The 23,085-nt window shown below is 40.1% G+C and overlaps 1 protein-coding gene across 2 annotated transcripts in view; it reads left to right on the forward strand.

Moving 5' to 3' along the window:
* Nucleotides 1-23,085, forward strand: part of PDXK (pyridoxal kinase) — a 54,480-nt gene that overhangs the window by 18,688 nt on the left and 12,707 nt on the right. For both annotated transcript variants that reach the window (XM_086766014.1, XM_086766024.1), the window contains exons 2-8: nucleotides 4,525-4,579; nucleotides 11,907-12,011; nucleotides 14,478-14,561; nucleotides 16,490-16,536; nucleotides 18,734-18,819; nucleotides 19,623-19,668; nucleotides 22,332-22,443. In XM_086766014.1, the coding sequence (XP_086622140.1) occupies nucleotides 4,525-4,579; nucleotides 11,907-12,011; nucleotides 14,478-14,561; nucleotides 16,490-16,536; nucleotides 18,734-18,819; nucleotides 19,623-19,668; nucleotides 22,332-22,443 (535 nt within the window). The remainder of the gene's footprint in view (nucleotides 1-4,524; nucleotides 4,580-11,906; nucleotides 12,012-14,477; nucleotides 14,562-16,489; nucleotides 16,537-18,733; nucleotides 18,820-19,622; nucleotides 19,669-22,331; nucleotides 22,444-23,085) is intronic.

Here is a 23,085-nt window from a genome sequence, read left to right on the forward strand (position 1 = left end):
TACAAGCTTGAATTTGTTCTCTGTTGACTGAATGACACAAAACTACTGTATAGATCTCTCTTTATTTACCATTTCATGCGCAGTCTTTAAGGAATTACAACATTTAAATTGCTCACAAAATCACAAAAGGTGTTAAGGTGGCAATTTAATTGGCATATATATATGTAGTTGCTTCAGAAACATGGAGAGGTTTGGTTTTAAATGTAGAAAAAACATCAATAACTGTGGATTGATTTTAAATGTATTAATTAAGTTATTTAAATGTGTTTCATATCAACAAGCAAGAAACTTGATATAAATAATTGAATTTGTACTTTCTAGTCATTTTCCAAAGGAAAGGTTGACTCTTACTGGTTTATGACATTGGAAAAATTGTTGATATCCAACTGAATGCATAATTTCAGGTGATATTGGGTACTTATGTGTGCAAATGCAAGCAATGATAGACTGTCTTTCTTTTTTTTTGGTATGATTTATCTGATTCAATATATTTGCTCTGATCTCAGTTTTCTAGGTCTGCGTACGAAAATAGTGTATTTCTAATTAGGTAGTTAGCTTTCACTTAAGATTTATTTAACTTCTGGTTTCGGTAGAAATTTTCAATTAAATTTTAAAAACCTCAAACTCAGTGCTTCTAGTTAGCTCTGCCCAAGAAATGAAAAATACAAGTATATATTACAACAATTTAACAAGACATCTTTTGAATACAGCTCCCTTTGTAAACAGGGAAAGTATTCATCATTCAGTAAATCAGAAACTGTGATACGTATGGTCCTTTAGGTATGCAAGGATGATAGTTATTAGTACTGTTTTTTAATTGTTGGTTGAAGGAGGAAGCTAACATTTCCTTATCCACTTTAAATGATCAGGTTGTTAAAATGAACTATGCAAACAAAATTAAGACACAGTTTTCTCTGTAGCCATAAAAAAGATGATTACTGTCGACAACTTTTTTTAGCACTTCAGTATGCCCTGTTTTCAGGTCATCTGATGATTAAATTCCATGAGACTTTTCAATGCAGTTTGCCTTGGTAGCAAACATACAGTGGCTTAACATGACTTCAGTATTCTTTTTGATACTTTATATTAAAGCCTACGCCTTCAACATCTATTGCTCTCGTTACAAAGGTAGTACGTGTTCCTAACATCAGGGACCGGCCCTGTTTAACGTCTTTATTGGTGACATGGGCAGTGGGATAGAGTGCACCCTCAGCAAGTTCACTGATGACACCAAGCTGTGTGGTGCCGTCAACATGCTAGAAGGCAGGGATGCCATCCAGAGGGACCTTGACAGGCTGGAGAGGTGGGCCTGTGCAAACCTCATGAATCCCCAGCACAAATACAGGCTGGGTAGAGAATGAATTGAGAGCAGCCCTGAGGAGAAGGACTTGCGGGTACTAGTGAATGAGAAGCTCAACATGAGCTTGTGATGTGCGCTTGCAGCCCAGAAAGTGAACCGCATCCTGGGCTGCATCAAAAGAATTGTGGCCAGCAGGTTGAAGGAGATGATTCTGCCCCTCTATTCTGCTCTCATGAGACCCCACCTGGAGTGCTGTGTCCAGCTCTGGGGCTCCCAACATAAGGAAGATGTGGACCTGTTGGAGTGAGTCCAGAGGAGGCCACGAAGATGATCAGAGGGCTGGAGCACCTCTCCTATGAGGACAGGCTGAGAGAGTTGGGGCTGTTCAGCCTGGAGAAGAGGCAGCTCCTGGGACACCTTATAGCAGCCTTCCAGTGCCTAAAGGGGGCCTACAAGAAAGATGGGGAGAAACTCTTCAGCAGGGCCAGTTGTGATAAGACATGGGGTAATGGTTTTAAACTGGGGGGAGGTAGATTCAGACTGGACATAACAAAAAGTTTTACACTGAGGGTGGTAGAACACTGGAACACGTTGCCCAGAGAGGTGGTGGATGCCCCATCCCTGGAAACGTTCAAGGCCAGGTTGGATGGGGCTCTGAGCAACCTGATCTGGTTGGAGATGTCCCTGCTCCTTGCAGGGGGGTTGGACTAGACGACCTTTGAAGGTCCCTTCCAACCCAAACCATTCTATGATACTGTGATTTATTAGGAGTTTTAATTGTACTTTGTTTTTTAAATGACACTTTATGTCTTTTAATTACTTGCTCTGTTTCGATAAGAATCTTTGTAATGAGAAAACCCTTGAAGTAGAGCAACTGTTGAAGGGGGTTGAATCAGAACTAGAAAATTGGTAATTGGGTGTCTTAGATAAGTCATGTACATTTACTCGAAACAGAACTTTAAGGCAAATTAGAAACTGTGACGGAGTAGACTAACACCATTAAGTGATTGTTAGGGACACCTTCCAAGGCTTTTTAGCCTGCTTTGCACTGATGAGAAAGCTCTTTTGCTGAATTTGAGCTGTCTGTGACTTTCCTTGACTATTCAAAAGCACTTTAACTCTTTTTTACCAAGTGTTCAGCTAAGCTCTTGGAGACAGCTAGGTGTCAGGTTAGAGGTGGCCTCCATTGTATTTTCCCTTCTGCTGGTTGAAGCAGGTAAACCAGCCAAAACAAACTAAAAATCAAAAATCCTATGGAAAAGTTTGTTGAGAAATTGAATGATAGCTAGTGCTGGTGGAGACAATAAAGGCGGCTTGCTCTTTCTGGTGACTAGCAGCTGGTAGAGTGCTTGTCCGTACTATAAAACAGCCCTCCCTACAAGCAATTTTGCATGCTCTTCTTGCCTAAAGCACGAGGTGTAAACCTGATTAGCTAGTAAATCATAGTGTGTTCAGTAGTATCAAGTGTTTAATAGTTGGAAAGATGTGATCTAAATATTGCGCAGAAATGGATTAATTCACAATTGTTGCCAAGACGTTTGAAGGAAATTAGAAGTTCTTAGGTCGATTAATTGCAGGGAGGGGAATTGAATATGGGATGTCAGTCTCATTAGAAGCAGTATTCTCATTTATTTCTTTGAAGAGCATGTGCATCAAGGTCAAGGTCATAGCAGTATTGCCATGTTCTCATCCCTTTCATTCCTGGGTCTTTAAAATATAATCCACCAAGGTGAAATAAGAAACGGGGGTGAGAGTAGAAGCTGAGGTTAATTTTAACTTGATCAAGATCAGACAACCCACCATTCTGTCTATCATTAACGTAAAATTACTCTCCTTTCTGGTTAGGAATGAAAGAAACCTTTATTATATATTGAAAGAAGAGGCTTGTTCTCCTAAGACCTGAGTGGACTCTGAGCTGTAAAATGACAGAAATGCAGTACCTGCAGGCAGAAGGAACTACCCGTTGCAGCACGTACCTCCATCTTGTAACAGCTCAGGGTTTGAAATAAGGGGTTTAAGGCTTAACAGCTTTCACGTGTGAGAGAAAGTACATGCACAGGAAAAACCTAATGTCTGACACCATAGGCTGAGAGATTTTTAGCGTATGTGAAGGGGTTGCCTTTGTGATGAAAAGGGAGAGGCGTGCATCTTGGTGAGAAACGTGACTGGCAAAAGCTTTGTTTCTGCACTCCCCCCTCCCTAGCAAATTGCCTGAAAGTGGATCATAAACAGCAATGCATCATTACTATTATCTCCCGGTATGACTCACTGAGCCATATATAGCAGCTCATCTTTTGAGGAGAATTCTTACTCAGAGCAAGTAGGATGTGGAAACAAATATTAAATGTCAGACTGTCACTGTTGCATTAGAATTTGTTTCGTGGCACATAAAAATGTCTAAAAATGGCTTGAACAGCAATGCCTGTCTGTATTAAGCAGGTATTGTCAAGTTAAAAATCCTCATTTGTTTTCTCCTAATTCAATGCTCTTATTTTCATAATACTTACCTCTTTTTGGGCAACAAGAATGTGTTTGTTGATAGCACTAGCACATTCTTGGATGTTTCAATATTTGAATGACTGGTAATGCAAGGTAGCAGGTGGCTTTTGGAGCATGCTTTAGACTTCTTTTACTTTGTGTTTTTGAGAGCTCTCTCCCTTTGATTGCCTAATCATGCCCCAAATTAATTTTCTGTGATTTCTTTCTATTCTCCTTTAGTCGTAAAGAAACTGCTTGTGAAATCCAAGTATGGCTCATAACATTGATCCCTTTTAAGATTCTTCTGTCCTCCTTTTAGAAAGATTGGCTTTCTGGAATACTAACAGCATCCTCCCTCTGTATTTTATATTAATTTCGTACCTTGAAATTTAAACTGCTTTTCTTGTCAAGAAAGACTAGCCAAGGCTTTCTTCAGGGCTTCAGTGATTTCTGCTGGACCAGCCTCTCTGTCCTTATCCCCAGATGAACTCTAGTCTGAGGATCCAGAGCTCTGTTTTTCTGGTGCTGTCGCCAGTCTCACTTCTGTTCCACGTCCCTTGCTGTAGTAAAGTACTTCATTGTTTGTTTATGTTGCATGTATATTGACTCAGCTTTCACTTTAAAACAGTGTTCAGTATTTTTAAATATGCACTCAGAAATTAGAATCCTTTCTTGTGTTCTGTGGTATTGATAACATATTAACAAAGCTGTGTTATTCAAATAACTATTCCTGTGTTCTGTTACAGGTTTTGGGATTTGAAGTTGATACGGTGAACTCTGTCCAGTTTTCAAACCACACAGGTAAAATTTTACAAATGTCTTCGAATACCACTCCACAGTCGCTCACCTCTACTAACATGTGGCTCACCTCATCACATGACAGTGGAAAGGAGATCGGTCTTATGTCTTCACTCACATTTTCAGGATATAAACAGAAATGTAATTTTCATGTTTTGGTTAAAGTCTCACAGAAGTCTGGATTTGGGATTAAGGCATGATATGATGTGGTGGTGTCTTGTTCTGCTACTTCAGAGTGTGAGTTTCTTTTGCTAGGCAGTAATCTAATAAACTCAGACAGTGAAATATCACAAATAGGGCCATCTGTGCAGGCAGGCCTGTGAACAGGGGACTCTTCAGTACTGTTTTCTGTGCATTATGGCCCTCTGACACTCCTAATCGTATTTCCAACCCAAGCATCAGAAGAATACTGAGCTAGATGCAATCTTTCTTTATGTGCCCACCCAGATGGCTAGCAAGTATCCTAGAATTACATTCTAATGTGAGGAAGGGGATGGTGTGTTAATACATTTGGGTATATTTTTACTTGGGTTCTATGTCTGAACATGATGCACTTGCGTAATACTTTCAGACTTCCTAACACTCACAGTGCTAGAGGACTTTATTTTTCAAAGGAAAGCTGAAATTTATGTTTGTGTTAGCACTGCCTTTCACCCGTAAAGAAGCTCCAAGTGACTTGCTATTTTTGGATCAGTCATATCTACTGTCATGGTGGTGGCAGGTTGTTTGAGGGGAGCTCTACTCTAGATAAAGAAACTTTAAGGGTGTCTTAAAAAATAATCCAGGAACAAGTGCAAACTTTAACATCTTGGACAAGAGCCAACATATTTTCTGACAGGGGAAAAAAAAACAAGACAAAAGTTGAGATACTTTCCTAGTAGCTCACAAGTACAGATGTATTAATAAACTGCTAGTTTTTGGAACAGAGAGCAAACCAGGAGGCCTCTGTCCTCTCTTACTATTTTGATCTCCGTGCAACATTCAAAAGGTTATAATATGTTTCTGTCCTGAAATGAATTTTGTCATCACCCTGGGAGGAAGAAATGAATGTTTCAAAGGTAGCTAGAAAGCCATTTCTGCCTGTTGAGGAAAGACACAAAAGAGGTAATAATTAAAGAAGGAGTAAGGGTCTTTAGTGGCTCAGGCAAAAAGCTGCTTATTTTGCTTGTACCCTTTGGCACAGTACAAAGGTTCTCTCATGTTTTTAAGCGATACTTAGATGTGACTTATGTTTCTTTAATGTATTTAGTTTTGGAGTTTGGGATTTTTTGTTGTTTAGTTTTTGATAGCTGGGTAAAACTGTTGTAATCTTCCAGAAATTGAGCAATTTTTTCACATGAAATAACTCAGTGCTCAAAATGGAGAGCACCTGTCGTTTTCTGGCTTTCAGTTTCAAAATTAAATCAGCTTTATAGGGCGTTAAAAGAACTTAATAGAGGTTTTATTGGACCATAAACTGAATGTGTCTGAAGGCTGGAAAATTAAATTACCAATAAGATGATCAGGTTCTTAAAACAGAAAAGAAGGATTTTTTTTTTAATAGCATTACAGCTGGAGAAAGGTTACTAGTACTTCATTCAAGGTTTGGCAGACAATGAAGATAGTAGAAGGAACAACAAATCAGTGATTTTGTTTTTTCCTCCCTCCTAAGAAGGCCTAAATAAACATCTCAAAACCAAAAATGTCTCAAAGTTCGCAAGTCTTTAACATACTTGAAACTTTTGTTTTGTCTCGTATTTAGGAGTCCTCCCATTATTTCTTTTTTTTTCCTGTAATCCTGATTGTCTTAGTAAATGGGTTAAAAAATCCCAAAGATCACTGCACAACCTTGTGCCTTTGGAAGCACAGCTTTCAGAAAAAAATTCACAATATGGTAAACGTTTGGCACTTGCCAAATGTGAGTAAAGGGAGATTATAGTTAGAAGTATTGGTCATTTGGCTGAAGGAAGAAGCAATGGAAAACAAAGGAAGGGTACATACTCCCTTTTATGGCAGGTCTAGTTTTCTAACACTGCAGATCTTCCATGAAGTCCTTTCTACCTTTTCTTAAATTGAAGGACAGATTCTAAGCCTCCTCTTTGAGAGAGACATGTAGGAACATGTGGTATCCTCGTATGAAGACTTTTCCAAGCTTGAACATTTACCCTTGCTTGCACACAAACTTGCACTAGAACATGGAAATCAATGTACGTGCCATCTGTGCGACTGCAGGGATTAATGAGCAGAAATTGCTGTGCTGGGCTGTGGCTTGTGTTTGGAGCAGTGCTGCAGTACGCAGGAATTGTACTGGGTGAACGATTTTCTTGTACTGGATGAACTTGATTTTGTTACAAGAACAAGATCTTAGGATAACCCTTTTGGTGGTCAGTATTAAAGCTGAAGGGTAAATTTTTGGTTCAAAGTCTGCGAACTCCAGTTTCTAAAAGAATGAGAGGTACCAGAGGGAGCACAGGTAGCAAAGTCTGTGAGGTTTTGGACATAGCGTGCTTTCTTTTTCCATCCCTGTCTTTAAACCTGGTCTTGTCAGCAAAAAATAAAATGCAGAGAGAATTTATGACTAACAGGCTTTTTGGTGAATCATTATTGCTTTTTAGTAAGATACCACAGGCCTATTTCTGCTGACTCCTGCTCAGAAAATTCAGCTTTCTTCAGTCTCTATTAATCCTGAAATTTAAAAAATGTGCTTTAAATCAGTCCCCCTGGGAGAACAGTTTGTCATGTTGCTTGATAAGGAACTTTTATGATTAGAGTGACTCACTCTTGAATGGCATCGTGCTTCATGTGCAAATAAAAGAAGCTGTCATGCAACCTACAAAGATTCTGTACTTTATTCTATTTTAGTGCATTGTTTGCAGAAGCATCTCATTGTCTGATGTGCAAAAATAAAAATAGATTTTTTTTTTTACTTGTATCGTTGATTTTTGGGGTGCATTTTTAATTCTTCAGTAATTTGTATTTTTGTTTTTAATTGGTAGGTTAGTAATAAGCATATAATGTGCTTGCTTTGCCATCCAAATCCTATCTTTGAAACTGCTCCAGAACAAATAGCCTGGGTTTTTTTCTGTTCCTTTTCTTTTTGTTTTTAATCAAATAACTTTTTACTTCCACTTAGTGGGTGTGTAGTGCGTGATTGGGTTGGCTGGTAGGTCTAACACATGAGAAATTATAATTAGGTTTTGTTGATGTGATTCTGCAGTCTACCGCCCATATGCAGTCATTCACACCTGTGCAGTGCAGGACAAAAAGAAAAAGATCTCCACTCATGCCTAAAAGTGGTAGTATTTTACTCCTACACTGACCAGCTGTGAAAAACCCAATGGAGAATTTGGTACTGTATTTTGCATTTTATTGAAGGCTTTCTTGTAGCTGAAGATTAAGTCATGTATTTAGATCAGGTTATCTGCCACAGTTTGCATGTGAATTTTGTGACAGAGCTGGGACCAAATTACCTTCCCACCATGTGCCTTAAATACTACATCTTTCTTCCTTTTTCCCATGTGAAATACTTGGTTACTGAAGCCACTTGGAATAGTTTTGCAGGGAGCACCACAGGAGTAACTCAAACCTCAGAACAGAATGTTCTGGCTTGGAAAACAAAGAAATCTTACATGCCTTGCTATACTTAAATGGTAGCGCTTTTTTCAGGTTTTGTTTTCTGGTGCTTGTTTTTTTTTTTCCCTTCTGGTATGCCCGAGATTTTTTTTCTTTTCTTTTTTCCTTGTTTTTGAAAGTAATTAAGAGGCTTATAAATACATTCCAACAGAGAAAAAACTGTACCAGTGGAGGAAAGCAGTATTAGCTGCCTCTCTTGGTTGTGTGGGGTTTTTTTGGTTGGTTTTTTTTTTTTTTTTCTTTTCCATACAGATGAACCAAGACATTTTCTTGGAGACTAATGAATACGTTTATCATTTTAGAGGGATAAGTGTCAAGAGGCATCATATCTTACCTGTTTTTCATTCCCTTATCTGCTTAAAAGCAAATATATAACATTTAATTACAATAAAAGGCAGATATGCAGAAGGAGTATAAAGATGTTTAAATGTTTATGTTCATCTCTGTGTTTAAAATTATTACTAATCTGGGAGCCAGTCAGTCTGAGCCAAGTGTGGTTTTGGAGAGCTGTATCATGATTTGCAGTGTTCTCTCAGCTCTCTCAGTCCAGCACTGAGGGGAATTATTTGGTTATTATTTTTGTAACCAAAACAAGGAAGACTCAGCTTTCTTCCTTTGTGGAAGATAGAAGCCAAGATCTTACCTTAGTATCCAAGATAAAAGAGTAATAATTTCATCCAGCTGCTATGCCTAACCAGCTCTGTGATCTCCAAATAGGATGCAGTTGCTTTGCCAAGTACAAACTTGAAACTCATTTTTTAGGTTTCTTGGCTGTGGTTCTTGTACAATGTGTGCAAATAGCCAGGTACTGTGAGACTTTGAACTTGTTTTGTTGAGTGCCACAGTGGAAATATTACTGCCGAGTAGGGATTAGAGTAAGTGGACAGTTAAACAGAAGATTTTAAGTTTTTTCTTGCTGTTTCCCAGATATTCATATTTAGTGGTGTAGGCACAGGGATAACATCTCAGGGAAGCTGACTTTTAGGTCTTGCAAAGCAGCTCTGGACCTTCAGATGTGCTTATTGCCAGTCGAGTTCTCACGTCTATCCGAGGAAGATAGTGGTTCCTCGTTACCATCCTTATATCCAACCATTCATGCTTTTCCCTAAAGCCACTTGGACTTCCCATGCTTGCTGTTGGCATTCCCTGCTAACTAGCTCTGGACTCAGGGCTATGCAGTGGTTTTTTGACCACACATTATCTATCTGGATTTTTTGCATTTCCCCTTTCAAGATAGCCTTTCTCCCTCTGCCTGGAACCCCAAGGTATCAATCCTTCAGTTAGTGAAACCTTTTTTGGATGTGAGTAACTGACTTTTTCTTCTGTCCCTTTACAGAAGCTGCTTTTTGGTTTTATATTCCACCAGGAGACTAGGATAAATGCAGAGTCGTTGAATTTGCCCCTTGTTCATCATGAAGTTACCCCACGGGAAAGCGCTTAGGGTGGTTTCCATCTTGCCAGCAGTTTTGATTTTGTTTCTTCTTACTCAAACATCATTCAGCTCCTAGTGAAATCACGGTTCTTTGCAGATCCAGTGAAGGCACTGCCCTTTTTCTTCTGTCTGAATAGCTGGGGCTTCCCTGAGTGCTTCCCTAGGGCTTTTTTTTTCCCTCCAGCTATCATGTGATTTAGGTTGTATTACATGTTGTTACCAGGTAGTAAAAAGGATCCTCTAGATACCCTTGGAAGTCACTGCTACAGAGTTTGGACAATGTCCCTGCTCTACGTGGATAACTTGACCGATTTCTGAGCTAAGCTGGGCTACTACCTAACATTTTGTTTCTGCATTTATTTCTCTTCCTCAGTGGAGGATCAGCGTGACACGGATCCTGTGCGTTGACTGTTTAAGACAGCTTGATGTAGGAAGGTTAACTTTTAGCTAAATTGTGAATGTGCAAAATCCCTCTGCAGAAATAGCTCCTGAGAGTATCTAGATTTTCCAGACAATCTATCGTAGGTAGTTTTATGGCCATATGTAAGATGAATGACTGCTCTTTTGCCAGCTGACTTTGATTCTGGCTGAAAACTGCACTCAGTTTCATTAATGGGCACACTGGAATAAAAGGAACTGTTGTGTCCTCTTTGTAGTATAGATTCGGGGAAGAGGAAAGGGCGGATTATTTCTCTCTTGATGCTGTAGATGTGACAGAACAAACATCTGCATATGTGTTAAATAAACCAAATACTTGAGTCAGTTGTAGTGAAGGGTTCCTCATATACTTGGGGCTAGACCTGTGCCTGCATGTTAGGCGTTGCTGTTTTGAATATCACTGTGTTCTGCAATGGAACTAGAGCCCTCACATATGGGAATCCCTCACTTGTCTTTTTCTTCACAAAGACTTTTTAAAAAGCATTTAGGAGGAGATCACAGTGGCTGATGTGAGTCAGTCCTCCAGCCAACTGGCAGCAAGTCGTGTTTTAGAGACTAGGCCTTTGTGAGCTGAGGAGAACAAAATGATCCATCTGCTCACTCTGCATTCGAAGAAGGAAAACCAAAAAATGTGCTTGTCCTAGGCTCTAGGCATCTTTTGGCTGTTACTCTAATAACACAGTTTAGAGTGATCATCAAAGCCAACAGTTTTTATCACAAAACTTTATATCTCCAAGAGCAGAAATTAAAACAAACAAAATACCATTGTCTTCACATGAGGGTCGTGTGGAAGAAGATAACATTTCATTTCTCCCAGCTCCAGTTATTAAAAAGATAGCTTTTTAACAAACTCTGAATTTATGGAGGTTAGAAGAGTTAGATTGTGGATGTTTCATCTAATGTCCTGGAGGAAGCCTCATTCTTCTATACAAGGGAGTGATAGCTCCCATCTAGGAGAGCAGGCTTTGCTGACAAGGGGCATGGTGCAGTTACATTTTTTTAACAAATGTTTAGAGTCTGTCAAGGAAGATTTTTTTCTTTTTTTCCCCCTTGAAATTGACTGCAATGGAGCTTGGTCTGCTGTTTGCTGAAATCAGTTCAGCTTCTCCCAAGTAACTTCACCTTTCATTCGCTTCTCGGCCAAGAATATTGGCTTGTAATTCTTAAGAGGTCATTCAAGTAGAAAAGTGTATGGATATTATTTTTCTGTTCATAGTTTCTATCTCATACTTATTTGCCTCCTCCAGGATCCTTATCATTAAAACTGTGCTATTTTTGGAAGAAAATCTGTCAGATGACATTGTGTGTTTCAAGAGCGTGCATGACTATGTTCTGCTATGGTTGCTCTATCTGTTACATGCAGATACCAGTGAACGCTGTATCTGATGGGTGCAGCAGTGCTGCATGCCTGTGTCCAGATAGATTGTCATCTAGCTGTCGATCTTTTCCTTTTATTTACAGTATAAAATAACAAAAATAGATGATACTGACACCCTCCTCCAGTGAACATACATTTTTCGCCCTCCACACGCAATAAGGGATCATTGTGTAGACTCCATGGGAAAGCTTGCAGGACCTTGTGTGTGGTCTGCTCGATTTGCTGATAAGGGACAGTCTCAAACTCCAGTGTATTCACTCTAGATTATTTGGGAAACAGAGGTGCTAAGAAATTGAGCATGTAGCTGTTTTGCTGATAGCAGCTTTCATTCAGCAACAGTGTTTTATGGGAGAGGAGGTGGAAATGCTTTCTAGAGCTAATATCTGATATGGTCCCTCCAAGTGTATAGTCTGTGTGATCCCAAGCAGAAAATCTATCTCTTGAAAAATTATCTGGCATTTACTTTGCAGGTTATGCCCACTGGAAGGGTCAAGTGTTAAATTCAGATGAACTTCATGAACTGTATGAAGGACTAAAGCTGAACAAGGTCAACCGGTACGATTATGTACTCACAGGTAAGAAGAGCTTGTTCCTTGGAGTTCCCATGAGATGTAAACAAAAGTAAAGAAATATAAATCATATCCCTCCTTATTCCAAACCAAGCAATTACATTTTTCCTCCTTTGATTCCTCCTACAATTTCATCTGTATATTATATTCTAAACTACTCATGCTGTTTAGTTTGAAACATCCAGTGTTCTCCAGCCTAAAGGTTGTAATTGGCTGGGTAAATTGATCCCTTTGTATAGTTTACAGACTTGTACAGGCTAGTAATGTACAGGCTTAATTAATGTTTTGGGAGTGCCTCTACTGAAAAAAGGATGAGGACTGTCAGAGTACTATTTTTAGATTTAATATGAAGACACGAGTTTAACCCTTTCTCCAAAATCTGCTGTGTTGGCACTCTGCGGTTCTTTAGCATGATTTTATACAAAGTTGTCCATCTTTTTTTTTTTTTTTAACTTGATCTTTAAGGGGTAGTGCTTTGAATACAAAGCGAAGTATAAGCAGGTTTGGATTTTGGCTTTGACTCTGTCATCTCTCTTGATTTTTTTACTCTTGTTACTATGTAGGTCCTCTGAGTGTATACATTTCTGCAGGACACAATGACTGTGCAGTGTTTTCCTTTGCTTGCCATTAGGTGCAAAGTGTTTCTAAATATAGTCAAAGAGAACTTTCTGTAGAATGCTTTATAGAAAGGAGAGATTCTATGTGCATTTTTTATTAAAAACTGCTTCTCATCCAATTCCTGCTTCTCAAATGTAGATTACTGATTGGGTTTCACCTCAGTAAGAGCTATACATTTGGTTTAGATTATGGTATCATTTTTTTATAGAAGTGAACAGTCGCTTTTTAAAGGTAAACAGAAATATATCGCCAGATATGATTGATTTCATGGCTTCCACATGTAGGAAAGTGCTTTATACACAAGAAAAACTGTAGACTTTTAAGTGTATGGATTATAACCTCAAAGCAGTCATTCTGGCTTGAAGGGTGCGGCACATCTGAAGAGTTACTGTCAGTTCTTTTAAAGGGAATATCTCCAAAGTAAAGCAGACTAAATAGAAAATATACTGAACTAAGGTTAAGAAAGTATTTTCACCATGACTTTGTTCTTTGTGACTGAGAAATGGACAAACACCCTTTCTCTCCTTGAAAGAACTCACACAGAGGACATCCAGGAAAAGTGCACTGTACTGTAGGAGTTTTCAGGAGATGTTACCATGCAAAATTTGTAAATAATGTTTGAGTATTCTTTTAGCTGAAATGTTCCTTTTTTATTTTACTTTCATCTCTTGGAAGAGACTCCAGTTCCTTTCCTATCACTGTCTTGTACTGGCAAAACAGATATAAGAGATAAAAAATGATAGAATAGGTTGGGTTGGAAGGGACCTTTAAAATTCATCTAGTCCAACCCCCCTGCAAGGGGCAGGAACATCTCCAACCAGAACAAGTTGCTCAGAGCCCCGTCCAACCTGGCCTTGAACGTTTCCAGGGATGGGGCATCCACGACCTCTCTGGGCAACCTGTTCCAGTGTTCTACCACCCTCAGTGTAAAAAATTTCTTTCTTATGTCCCATCTGAATCTATTTCCCACCATTTTAAAGCCATTACCCTTTGTCCTATCACAACTGCCCCTGCTGAAGAGTTTCTCCCCGTCTTTCTTATCAGCCCCCTTGAGGTACTGGAAGGCCGCAATAAGGTCTCCCCAGAGCCTTCTCTTCTTCAGGCTGAACAGCCCCAGCTCTTTCAACCTGTTCCCATAGGAGAGGTGCTCAATCTCTCTGGTCATCTTCATGGCCTCCTCTGGACTTGCTCCAACAGGTCCACGCGCTTCTAATGTTGGGGGTTCTGGAGCTGGATGCAGTACTCCAGGTGGGGTCTCACCAGGGCAGAGTAGATGGGCAGAATCACCTCCCTCGGCCTGCTGGCCACAATTCTTTTGATGCAGCCCAGGATGTGGTTGGCCTTCTGGGCTCTAAGTACACATTGCTGGCTCATGTTGAGCTTCTTGTCCACCAGCACTCCCAAGTCTTTTTCCGCAGGGCTGCTCACAATCCATTCTCTGCCCAACCTGTATTTGTGTTTGGGATTGCCCTCACCCATGTGCAGGACCTTGCACTTGGCCTTGTTGAACTTCACGAGGTTGGCACGGGCCCACCTCTTCAGCCTGTCAGGGTCCCTCTGGATGGCATCCCTTCCCTCCAGCATGTCAACTGTCAAATATTCGAGCATTTTGAAGTTGTGTGAGTCATTCATATATAACATACTTAGTAAATGGATTTTTAAGCTTATATTTGTAATTGTGCAAGCACTGTCTGAATTTGTCTTCCACCTGTTACTCCTGAATCAAATACTGTAATGCCCTTGTTTTAAAAATGCATCGTTCCAAAGAATGAGAAGTATGCAGCATTCCTTTAAAAAAAAAAAGCATTCATGCAAATAGACTTCAAAAGTGTCTTTTTTTTTTTTTCCCCAAAGGATATACAAGAGACACATCATTTCTTGCAATGGTGGTGGATATCGTCCAGGAGTTGAAGCAACAGAATTCTAACCTAGTATATGGTAAGAATGTGTATGGTAATCCTTTCTGCTTCATCATTGTATATGCCCATCATTTTCGCGTTTGAGGATGAAAACACTGTTCTGATGTTACCCAGCTTTTCACAACCATCCTGTGCTCTGATCTGGCTGGGACCAGCTGAGATTCCAGTGAAGTTTCATTTCAGCGTTGCTTAAGTGTTGAAGGAGTTGGTTTTTTGTCTTTCTGATTTTATGCTTTATGTTTCTTGGGATTGTGCTGTCCAAAGGAGAACGTGCCTTGAGGACTGATTGTCTAGGTCAAAGAAAGGCTTGTAAAATCCCAGCTGACTGCTGCTGTTCATGGTTCAGAGGCATAGGCTGTAAGCGCTGATAGCTGAAGCCTCTCCTCGATTTGCAAGTTAGTCAAAAGCAGGATAGACTCTCCCATGTTGCCCTGTCATGGTTTCATGTTACGTCCCAGAAGTGTCTTACTGTGCCTTATAAGCTTTATAATTTAGCTAAACTCAAAGACTTTTTTAACTCTGGTGCCCTCTGCTAAGATTACCTAGGAGCACTCAAAAAGCAACAGATTCTAGCAACTCCTGTCATTAGCGTGTCTTGCCAGGCTTAAACCTGTGAGAAAACAAATTTCCTTCCTGATTCTGAGTGTTTTAGGACTTTCGAACATAACCAGTGCAGGCTTGAATTGAGCAAGACGTTTAGAGTGACAGGGCAAAGTCAGTGGGGATAAAAAGCTGTGAATGATAGTTCAAGCCTGTCATCTTCAGGTTCAGTAAACTGTGTGGTCAGGAAAGATCTGGAATGGTTTGAAGGATTTGCAAGGTGTTATACCATGGAGTGTGATACCTGACTTAAAATGGACAAAGCACAGTTCTCATTTAGAAAGATGTATCAAATATATAGTAATGAGCTTGGGTTTTGTTGCTTTTTAGTATTTATTAACACTGTTCCATTGTCAATTTCTCCAGAGCCTTGTGCTAGTAAATGAAAGCTAAAAACTCTATTGGAGTATGAGCAGAAAGAAACATATATCTGTATAGAACAGGAAGGAAGTGATCAAATGGTAAGAACAGAGCTAGGTGTATAAGATCCATTATATTTAATAAATAGATTATAATGTAAGAAAAATACTTAAAAAATTTAAAACAAATTACCCTCATTTTATTCATAGAAACTTCCTTAAATACTGATTAGACATTGACTTGATACTTTTGGACTTGTATTTCTTTTTTTATCTTGCTAAAAGCTCTTTTAATACAATGAACAATGTTCCTTTTTAAAGTACAAGGCTAGGCTGTTTCCATCCTCACTTTGAAGCTGAGGGCACTTGGAATGTGTTGTTAATATGCTGATGATTCAGAACCTGTGGCAAATATGTGTTTATATTATTACACCAAGTATGAGTTTATGTACTTTGGCATGGATTTTCTTCTTGTTTTGTTGTAATACACGTACGTTTTTTATGTGTACACGCAGCATTTGGATGTGTATGTTTGGCACGTATCTTTTTATACTAAAGCAAAAATAGGACACTCTTCACAGCTATTAGCTTCTCCCATGTTTCTTCCCCACTGTACTACTATTTCAGAGTTTTGGATTGGGGAGTGAACTGGAGGGCGCTCTGCATTTTCCATAACAAAAGTCCCTCTACTCCCAGCAGTCAGACCCTCTCATCCTCATCACCTTCAGACGTAACAATATGGAAGCAGGTAGGAGAGGGTGACTAGGACCCTCTGACAGTTGTTTAAGACACATGGCCTACTTGTTCAGAATTAGCAGCCACCAGTTACAAATTTGTAGGTTTAGTGTGCCACAAAAGCTGTGAGAGTATATAAGCAATTAGGTGCTCAGTGCTGTTACATAGCCACTACTGTTAGCTAAAACTTTTCCCTCCCACCAGGATCTCTATAACTGTACCCCATTTCTAAAGCTAGATTGTTCTGTTGCAGTATGCGATCCAGTGATGGGTGACAAATGGAATGGAGAAGGCTCTATGGTTAGTACTTATCTGTTCGGATTCTCTGTATAGTGAATATTTGCTATGTAAAGATGTATAAAGGTTTATTAACTTTTAAACACCAAAACTAAGCTGTTTTACCTAAGTGTGGCTTTCAATCCCAGCATCAAGTAAGTTTGTCCTTTAATTTCCTATGTCTGAATGAGTTTAGTATCCGGGAAGAATGTTGGCTGCATAGCCCTGGGATAATTTCTGACTCTCTGCTGGGACAACAGGCGGGATACAGACCCTGTCCGCAGGAAAACAGCCCCCTGCTGCCCCTCGTTGTCTCGCTAGAGTTCTCTCATCTTCTGTCAAGAGCTCTGTTTTGCCTGGTAGCCTGGCTGGCATTGTCAATGATAGTGTGAATTGACATACCACTTGAACCTAAATGAAGATGACTTATTTCATGTGAGATCCAACAGCTGTTAGGCATTGGGCTGTGATCAGTGACAGAAAGGTTCTGTGTGCCAACACCAGACTGCATACTGACAGAGGAACATGCCTTTATGATCAAAACTGGCAAATAATTTCAGTAAAAATGCAATGTGGGAAGACATCAGCAATAATGATATTTTATGTTTTCTTCTGCCCTAGCTAGTCATGCGCTATGAATTCCTCTTTCTCCTTGTGCCTTTTTACAGTTTACCTGCTCATAAAACATCACATAAAGTAGCACTTAGTAATAAATTTGCTTTTCTTTCATTTTATGTCTATTGCAATATTTATTGTCCTTGGCTTTTTCTAACAAGGCAGAGATCTAGCAGCTGTAGAGTCACCTTGCAAAGTTTTAGCTCTTGGGAGAAGTCATAACCATGGGCCTACCTATATCTTTTGGGTAGAAGATAAGGTAGATGGAAGAAGAGGAGAATATTTAACATGCAACCCACCAACTCATTCCTGCCATAAAAAGTAATAAAATCATTATTTAAAATGCCTTGATTTACACGTGACCTAGTCTTGCATTTCTGTATAAAGGCAGAGTCCCCGTGACATCATCACTTCACCATGGCTGCATGAGTGAGCTCAGCATCAGCATGAGGGCTGTTCTGGTAGCACCTAGTGGTCAACACTGCGGTGAGGTTGTACCTGTTGCTGATGTAATTGGAATGGGAGACAGCAACACATGGGCACATGTATACATGGCTCCTGCCCTGTGTAGCTTATGAGACGAACAAACATGGACAAAAGGGGGTATTAATCCTGATTTAGCAAATGGGGTTCTGCCAAAGAATATCAGCTACTAGTAAACAATGAACTTATATTAAAGATTTGGTTAAATTGAGTTACAGCAGGACTCAGGAAGGTGAGGTGACCCCTGTACCCATCTAACCCAAACTCCTAGCTGAGCTCCAGCGTGTGCCAAAACAGCTGATGCTTTTGAGCTTTGACTCTGAAGAGCATAAAGGCTAGTGGGCTCCTGTTAACGTCTTGGTGTATGTCACCTCCTTAAACAGCCAGTCTTCCTTTGCTGATGGGCCATATTTAGCTAATGAAGATGGGATAGACATAGAAGAGACAGGCAGAAAGGGGAGTATTGGCCCTCATTACTTGAAGAGCTGATTCGGCAGGCAGCGAAGTGTTTTGTTAGACTTGCGTGCAACACAAGCAAAATATTTTTAATGTCCTTATCGGAACTGCCTAAACAAATTACAAATCTGATTCCTGTTCACACATACTGATGTACATCACACTCTAGAAATACTGCACTGAAAGAAAGGCAAAATAACACATAGCATGGATGTTACTTGTTCCTAAGCCCCACAAAGCAACACAATCAATGTAGGCACATGCTGCCGCAGCAAAGGGCCTCTGTACTGTTGGTACAACAACAAAGTTTCTTTTGGAGGCAAGGACATGAGAAAGGATTCCCCATGTTGGGGCATTGTATTTCCTCATGCTGCTGTTTCACCGTGGTGAGAGGGAATGCAAAAACTCTTCATCCAGGCACCACTTCCTTTTAATGCTGCCAATTTAGGCCAGTCTGCTTAGTGGTGCTTCCCATTGCCTCCAATGAAAGAAGGGCTGCTGGGTGTACTGTCACCAGCCACAGGATGCACTGCCACTTTAGTTACTGCTGCATAACAGTACACTGGGAGCTGTCAGGTTACTCAGTGACAGTGTGAATGGGAATTGAGGGAAGGAGAGTTGCAGTCCCAGTTGCTATCAATATTTGATACTGTTTCTTCTCCCCTAGTATGTGCCCAAGGATCTCCTCCCAGTCTACAGGGACAAAGTTGTACCTGTTGCTGATATAATTACTCCTAACCAGTTTGAAGCTGAGTAAGTTCTTATTTCCTTTTATAGATAAAGAAACCTGGGGATAAAAGCAGGGGAGATTGATACCCATTATTTTATTTGTCTTAATACAGTGCCATATTTGTCTATGTGTTGGGTTTTGCTTTTTAGCAGTTTCTTTCAAGTGGTGCTTTTCAGCAAACCTCCAACTGTTCCATAATGAAACCAATTAAAAAATCTGGGAGTTATGTGAGGAAAAGATTTCTCTTGTTTCCTCTGGTCTTTCATGTTTGTGGTTACTTCTTGTTGTTTCTAAGGGGCAGGTTGAAAAAATCTCTCTTCCCTTCCCCATGCTTACCCTTACCCTAGGAAGAAAATTATTATATGTCAGAATATCAAAACTGAAATAGTTTGACTCAAACTTAGAAAATTAGATTCAGAAATACCACCATGGCAATTTCTCATAGGAGTTAAGAATTTAAATGCCTCCTGCCTGTCCTGTCTATATAGCTGTGACTCTTTGGTAAGGAGATGATCTTTTGTGATAAATCACAGTCTTCCGAGGGAGCAGCTACACGGGAGATGGAGAGAAGACACTTGTGAGGGAATTTTATGACACAGGGATCTCTACAGGAGGCAGATTAGGACTGGTGTGAGTCCACTTCAGAAGCACTGTGTATCTCTGCACCTAGCTTTTAAAGACAGCAGTCAGTACAGCAGACCATGTAGCTACAAACCATTTAGCCCTGTGTGGTGCAGTGCAAGCTTTCCTCGTTTCAAAGAGTAAACAAAGCAGTCATTGCCTGGAGAACTTGTGCTCTTTTAAGTTTCTTCTGTTTCATTCTCAGGTTACTCACAGGCAGGAAGATTCACACAGAGAAAGAAGCTTTGGAGGTGAGTAGGCAAGGGGTAGGATGTGTAAGATCTCTTTCTGTTTTCCTGCCTGCAGTGCTGCAGTTTGCCATTTGTCTTTAACCTTGAGTCGCTTTGGCCTCTATCCTTTCTCTCCATTTAACGTTAAAGCTTGTACACTCCAGGCACAAAACACTTTCTGTTCTAGTGTCAGACTTCTGAAGAAACTTCCTGAAAGAACGACAGATAAAGGCATTACAGTGGTAATGAGGAGATCTCTGTGAGCTTGTATTCCTGCAGTGTAAGAAGGGTAGCAGCAGCACACATGGCAAGTAACCACACACTGTCAGTGCTGTGGAAATGCACTGTTCCGGAGTGAAAACCCCGGGTGACCCTGAGCATTAGAAACCTGCCTGAGTCGCTCCCTCTGCTGTCCACATGTGAGTCGTGCAACAGCGATGCTGAGCGTTAGGACAGCCGTTTACTATTCTCCCATACAGACTTGCAAGGAAGAGAGCTTACTAACAAACTCTTAGAAGGATTGATTGAATAAACTCTGAATCTCTTCCTGAAGGTGTTTGTTGGTGCTCTGCTTCTCTTCCTGAAATTCACTCAGAGGGGATGAGACTTGGATTGCAAAAGGATAGATTGCGTAGATGAGAAACGTGACTGGGAGCGATGGTCTTTGGGTGCTTCCTGGTGAAAGACAGACAAATCCCCACAGCAATGACAGCTGCTGTCATTGCCACACAGAGATGCAAATGTACTGTATTGAGGTATAAGGATTTACCCTTTTACACAAATTGAAAAAAAAAATTAAAAGCTGCAGGGCTTGGTGATGAAGAACCAAATAGGATTATGATTTTATTGGTGTCTTGAGAAGGGCTGAGTTCTTTCCTTTGTTGACTAGTCGAGTGCTTTCATAATGGACTGATGTTATTTCTTCCAGTTTGGTTTTGAACTTCAAAGGAACACAAAATCTTTAAACAAACAGCAGCTGCAGTGGCACCCTGGAGAGTACTTGGGGTCTGTCAGCCCAAATGTTTGTTGGTTTTTCCTCCGGCAACGTCATGCAACATGGGTTGATTACCATCTCTTCTTGGCAAGGAAGCAGCTCCAAAGATCTCAGCTCTTCTAATCCCTCTCCCCCTCTAGTTTTCCATTACCCCACTGTGCTGGACAAGGGTGATGAACTGTGCTTCATGCCACCAGCTGCTAACTACAATGCAATTCTTCTATTCTCATCAGTGGAACCACAGTCTTGAGAGCAACACTGTTAGCTGAGAAGCCATTAGTTTTAGGGTTTGTTTCAGCTGCAAACACAAGTTGTGTGTGCTAAATAATTTTACAAGTTAGTTTTCTGACTGTCTGTCTGATTCGTATGACAGCTCTTGTACGTGATGGGTTTTAAAAAATCTCTTCTGAAGAGATTGAATTCAGAATAGAGACATTTTAAAAATAGTTGCTTGCAGGATGTTATATTTTAATCTATCTGTCTCCCTGGCTGCATGTCATACATGTGTCTCTCCCTCTGAGTAATAATCCATGCTGGAATTTGTCCCCTTGGAGGTGGTAAGAATTCTGGCATTAATTTCCATGGTGACGTGCTTTCATTCATTTCTTTAGGAAGACTAGTGACAACACTATAGTGGCTTAACATAAAATTAAATATGACATAATATTAATGTAGCAGAGACTAAGTCCTATAACTAGAAATACTGGTGATTAGGTTCTCGGTGAATTGTGCCTGAGAAATGAAATTGAGTTTAATGTTACTTCACAGGTTGATTATGTCAGTGTATGCTGGTGGATTTACTGCTTCTTTAAAACCCAACTGATGTCTGTGCGAAGAGGTCTGACAGTTGAAGAAACTTGGAGGCTATGGCAAGAAAGAAGAGCAGTGGAGAATTAAAAAATAGCAGAAATAAATTCTTATCATTTAACTGCTCATGAGTCATAGCTAGCATGAGGATTTTTAGTTAAACTTTTCTGGGAGAATTAGTATTTTGTCTGTGTTTTATGCTAAACTCATTATTAAACTCATTCTTTCTTCTGTGAAATCAGAATCACTTCTGTAGCAACCAATTGTGATGTCAGAAGTAGAGTATTAATGAGTTTAAGTGAGGAACACAGAGTGTAAATACACCTGCAAAAGTACATAACTTACAGGTGTAATTTGGGGTTTGAAACAGAATGAGGAAAGAAGATTGATACAGACACACCTGTGCCTATGATTTAGCTTTCTAACTCTTCATTTTTTGTAACTCTTAAAGTAGTAGCTAAATAAGACTTCATGACCTGGAGTTATTGGCTTTTGAGAAAGTGCTTCAAGATGCCAGCTTGGGTGCATGTGCCTGTATATTTGCTTTCTTATTCTTTTGATAATATGTTCTGAAAACATGATGCAGACAAAAATTCTGATCACAGCTGAAACAGAGTTTTATTTTCAGAGAAGCATCCAAAGATAATACAAATAGAGATGGTTGTATATTTTAACAGGTGTGTACGTTTAAATACAGCTGTTTTGATTCCCCTATTTCAAATTAATTTCCCTAATTCAGGTGAATTGAGTAGAAATTACTTTTTCTCTCTACAAAAGATGCCAAAATAAGATGCTTGTCAAAAATCCTGAGTACTATGCATGATGCAAGGTTTAATTAACACACATTGCAGTCACTGATTCCTGCCTTTTTGCACGTGGAAAGGTAATGGATATGCTCCATGCCATGGGACCAGAGACTGTGGTGATCACAAGCTCAGATCTACAGGCGCCTCTAGGAAACGACTACCTAATTGCTCTGGGCAGCCACAGAAAAAGTAAGTCATGAACTCCTTTGTTAAACTGTACTTTCTTTTAACCTGTTCTATGCTTTAGTTACTTTTTAAAGAAGTAGTTTCATCAGACTCATCTGTAGTGCATAGTAGGAGCTTAGGTCCCTAAGTGAACTTTTTCTGCTACAGTAATATCAGAGAGTGGTAAGAATGGGGCTGCTCCATGAGGGAAGAAAAGCTGGTAGCTGAGCGTGATCATAGCACAGGCAGAGCACTGCCCTCACCAGCAGGGCACAGGCCCACAGGTTCTGAATAAGGTGAGCAGAACAGGAGCGGTGATGGTGGACGGGTCCCGTTGACAGTCCAGTGATCAATGGAGAAAGGTGAGACAAGCCAGGTCTGAGATTAATCTGGAAAATCCAATCAGTAAGTCAGGACACCGGGGCTGTACACAGGTACACCAAAATACAGCTTAGGCAAGGATGCTTGTGCCCAGGCCTGAGCTTCCATGCAGCTCCTGGGCAAGTGGGCAGAGGGTGCATGGGTGGAGGATGTCCTAGGTGGGGCTGATCAGGGGTGTTAAAGCCTCTAGTAGTGGCCCTGGCAAGTAGTAGTAGTATAAAACAGGAATGCTTTTATTAAAAGTTACACTGTCCTGTTAGCAGATTGTTCCTTTCCTGACAGGTT

The sequence above is a fragment of the Chlamydotis macqueenii genome, chromosome 1, assembly GCF_036417535.1.
Source record: "Chlamydotis macqueenii isolate bChlMac1 chromosome 1, bChlMac1.mat, whole genome shotgun sequence".
NCBI lineage: Eukaryota > Metazoa > Chordata > Aves > Otidiformes > Otididae > Chlamydotis > Chlamydotis macqueenii.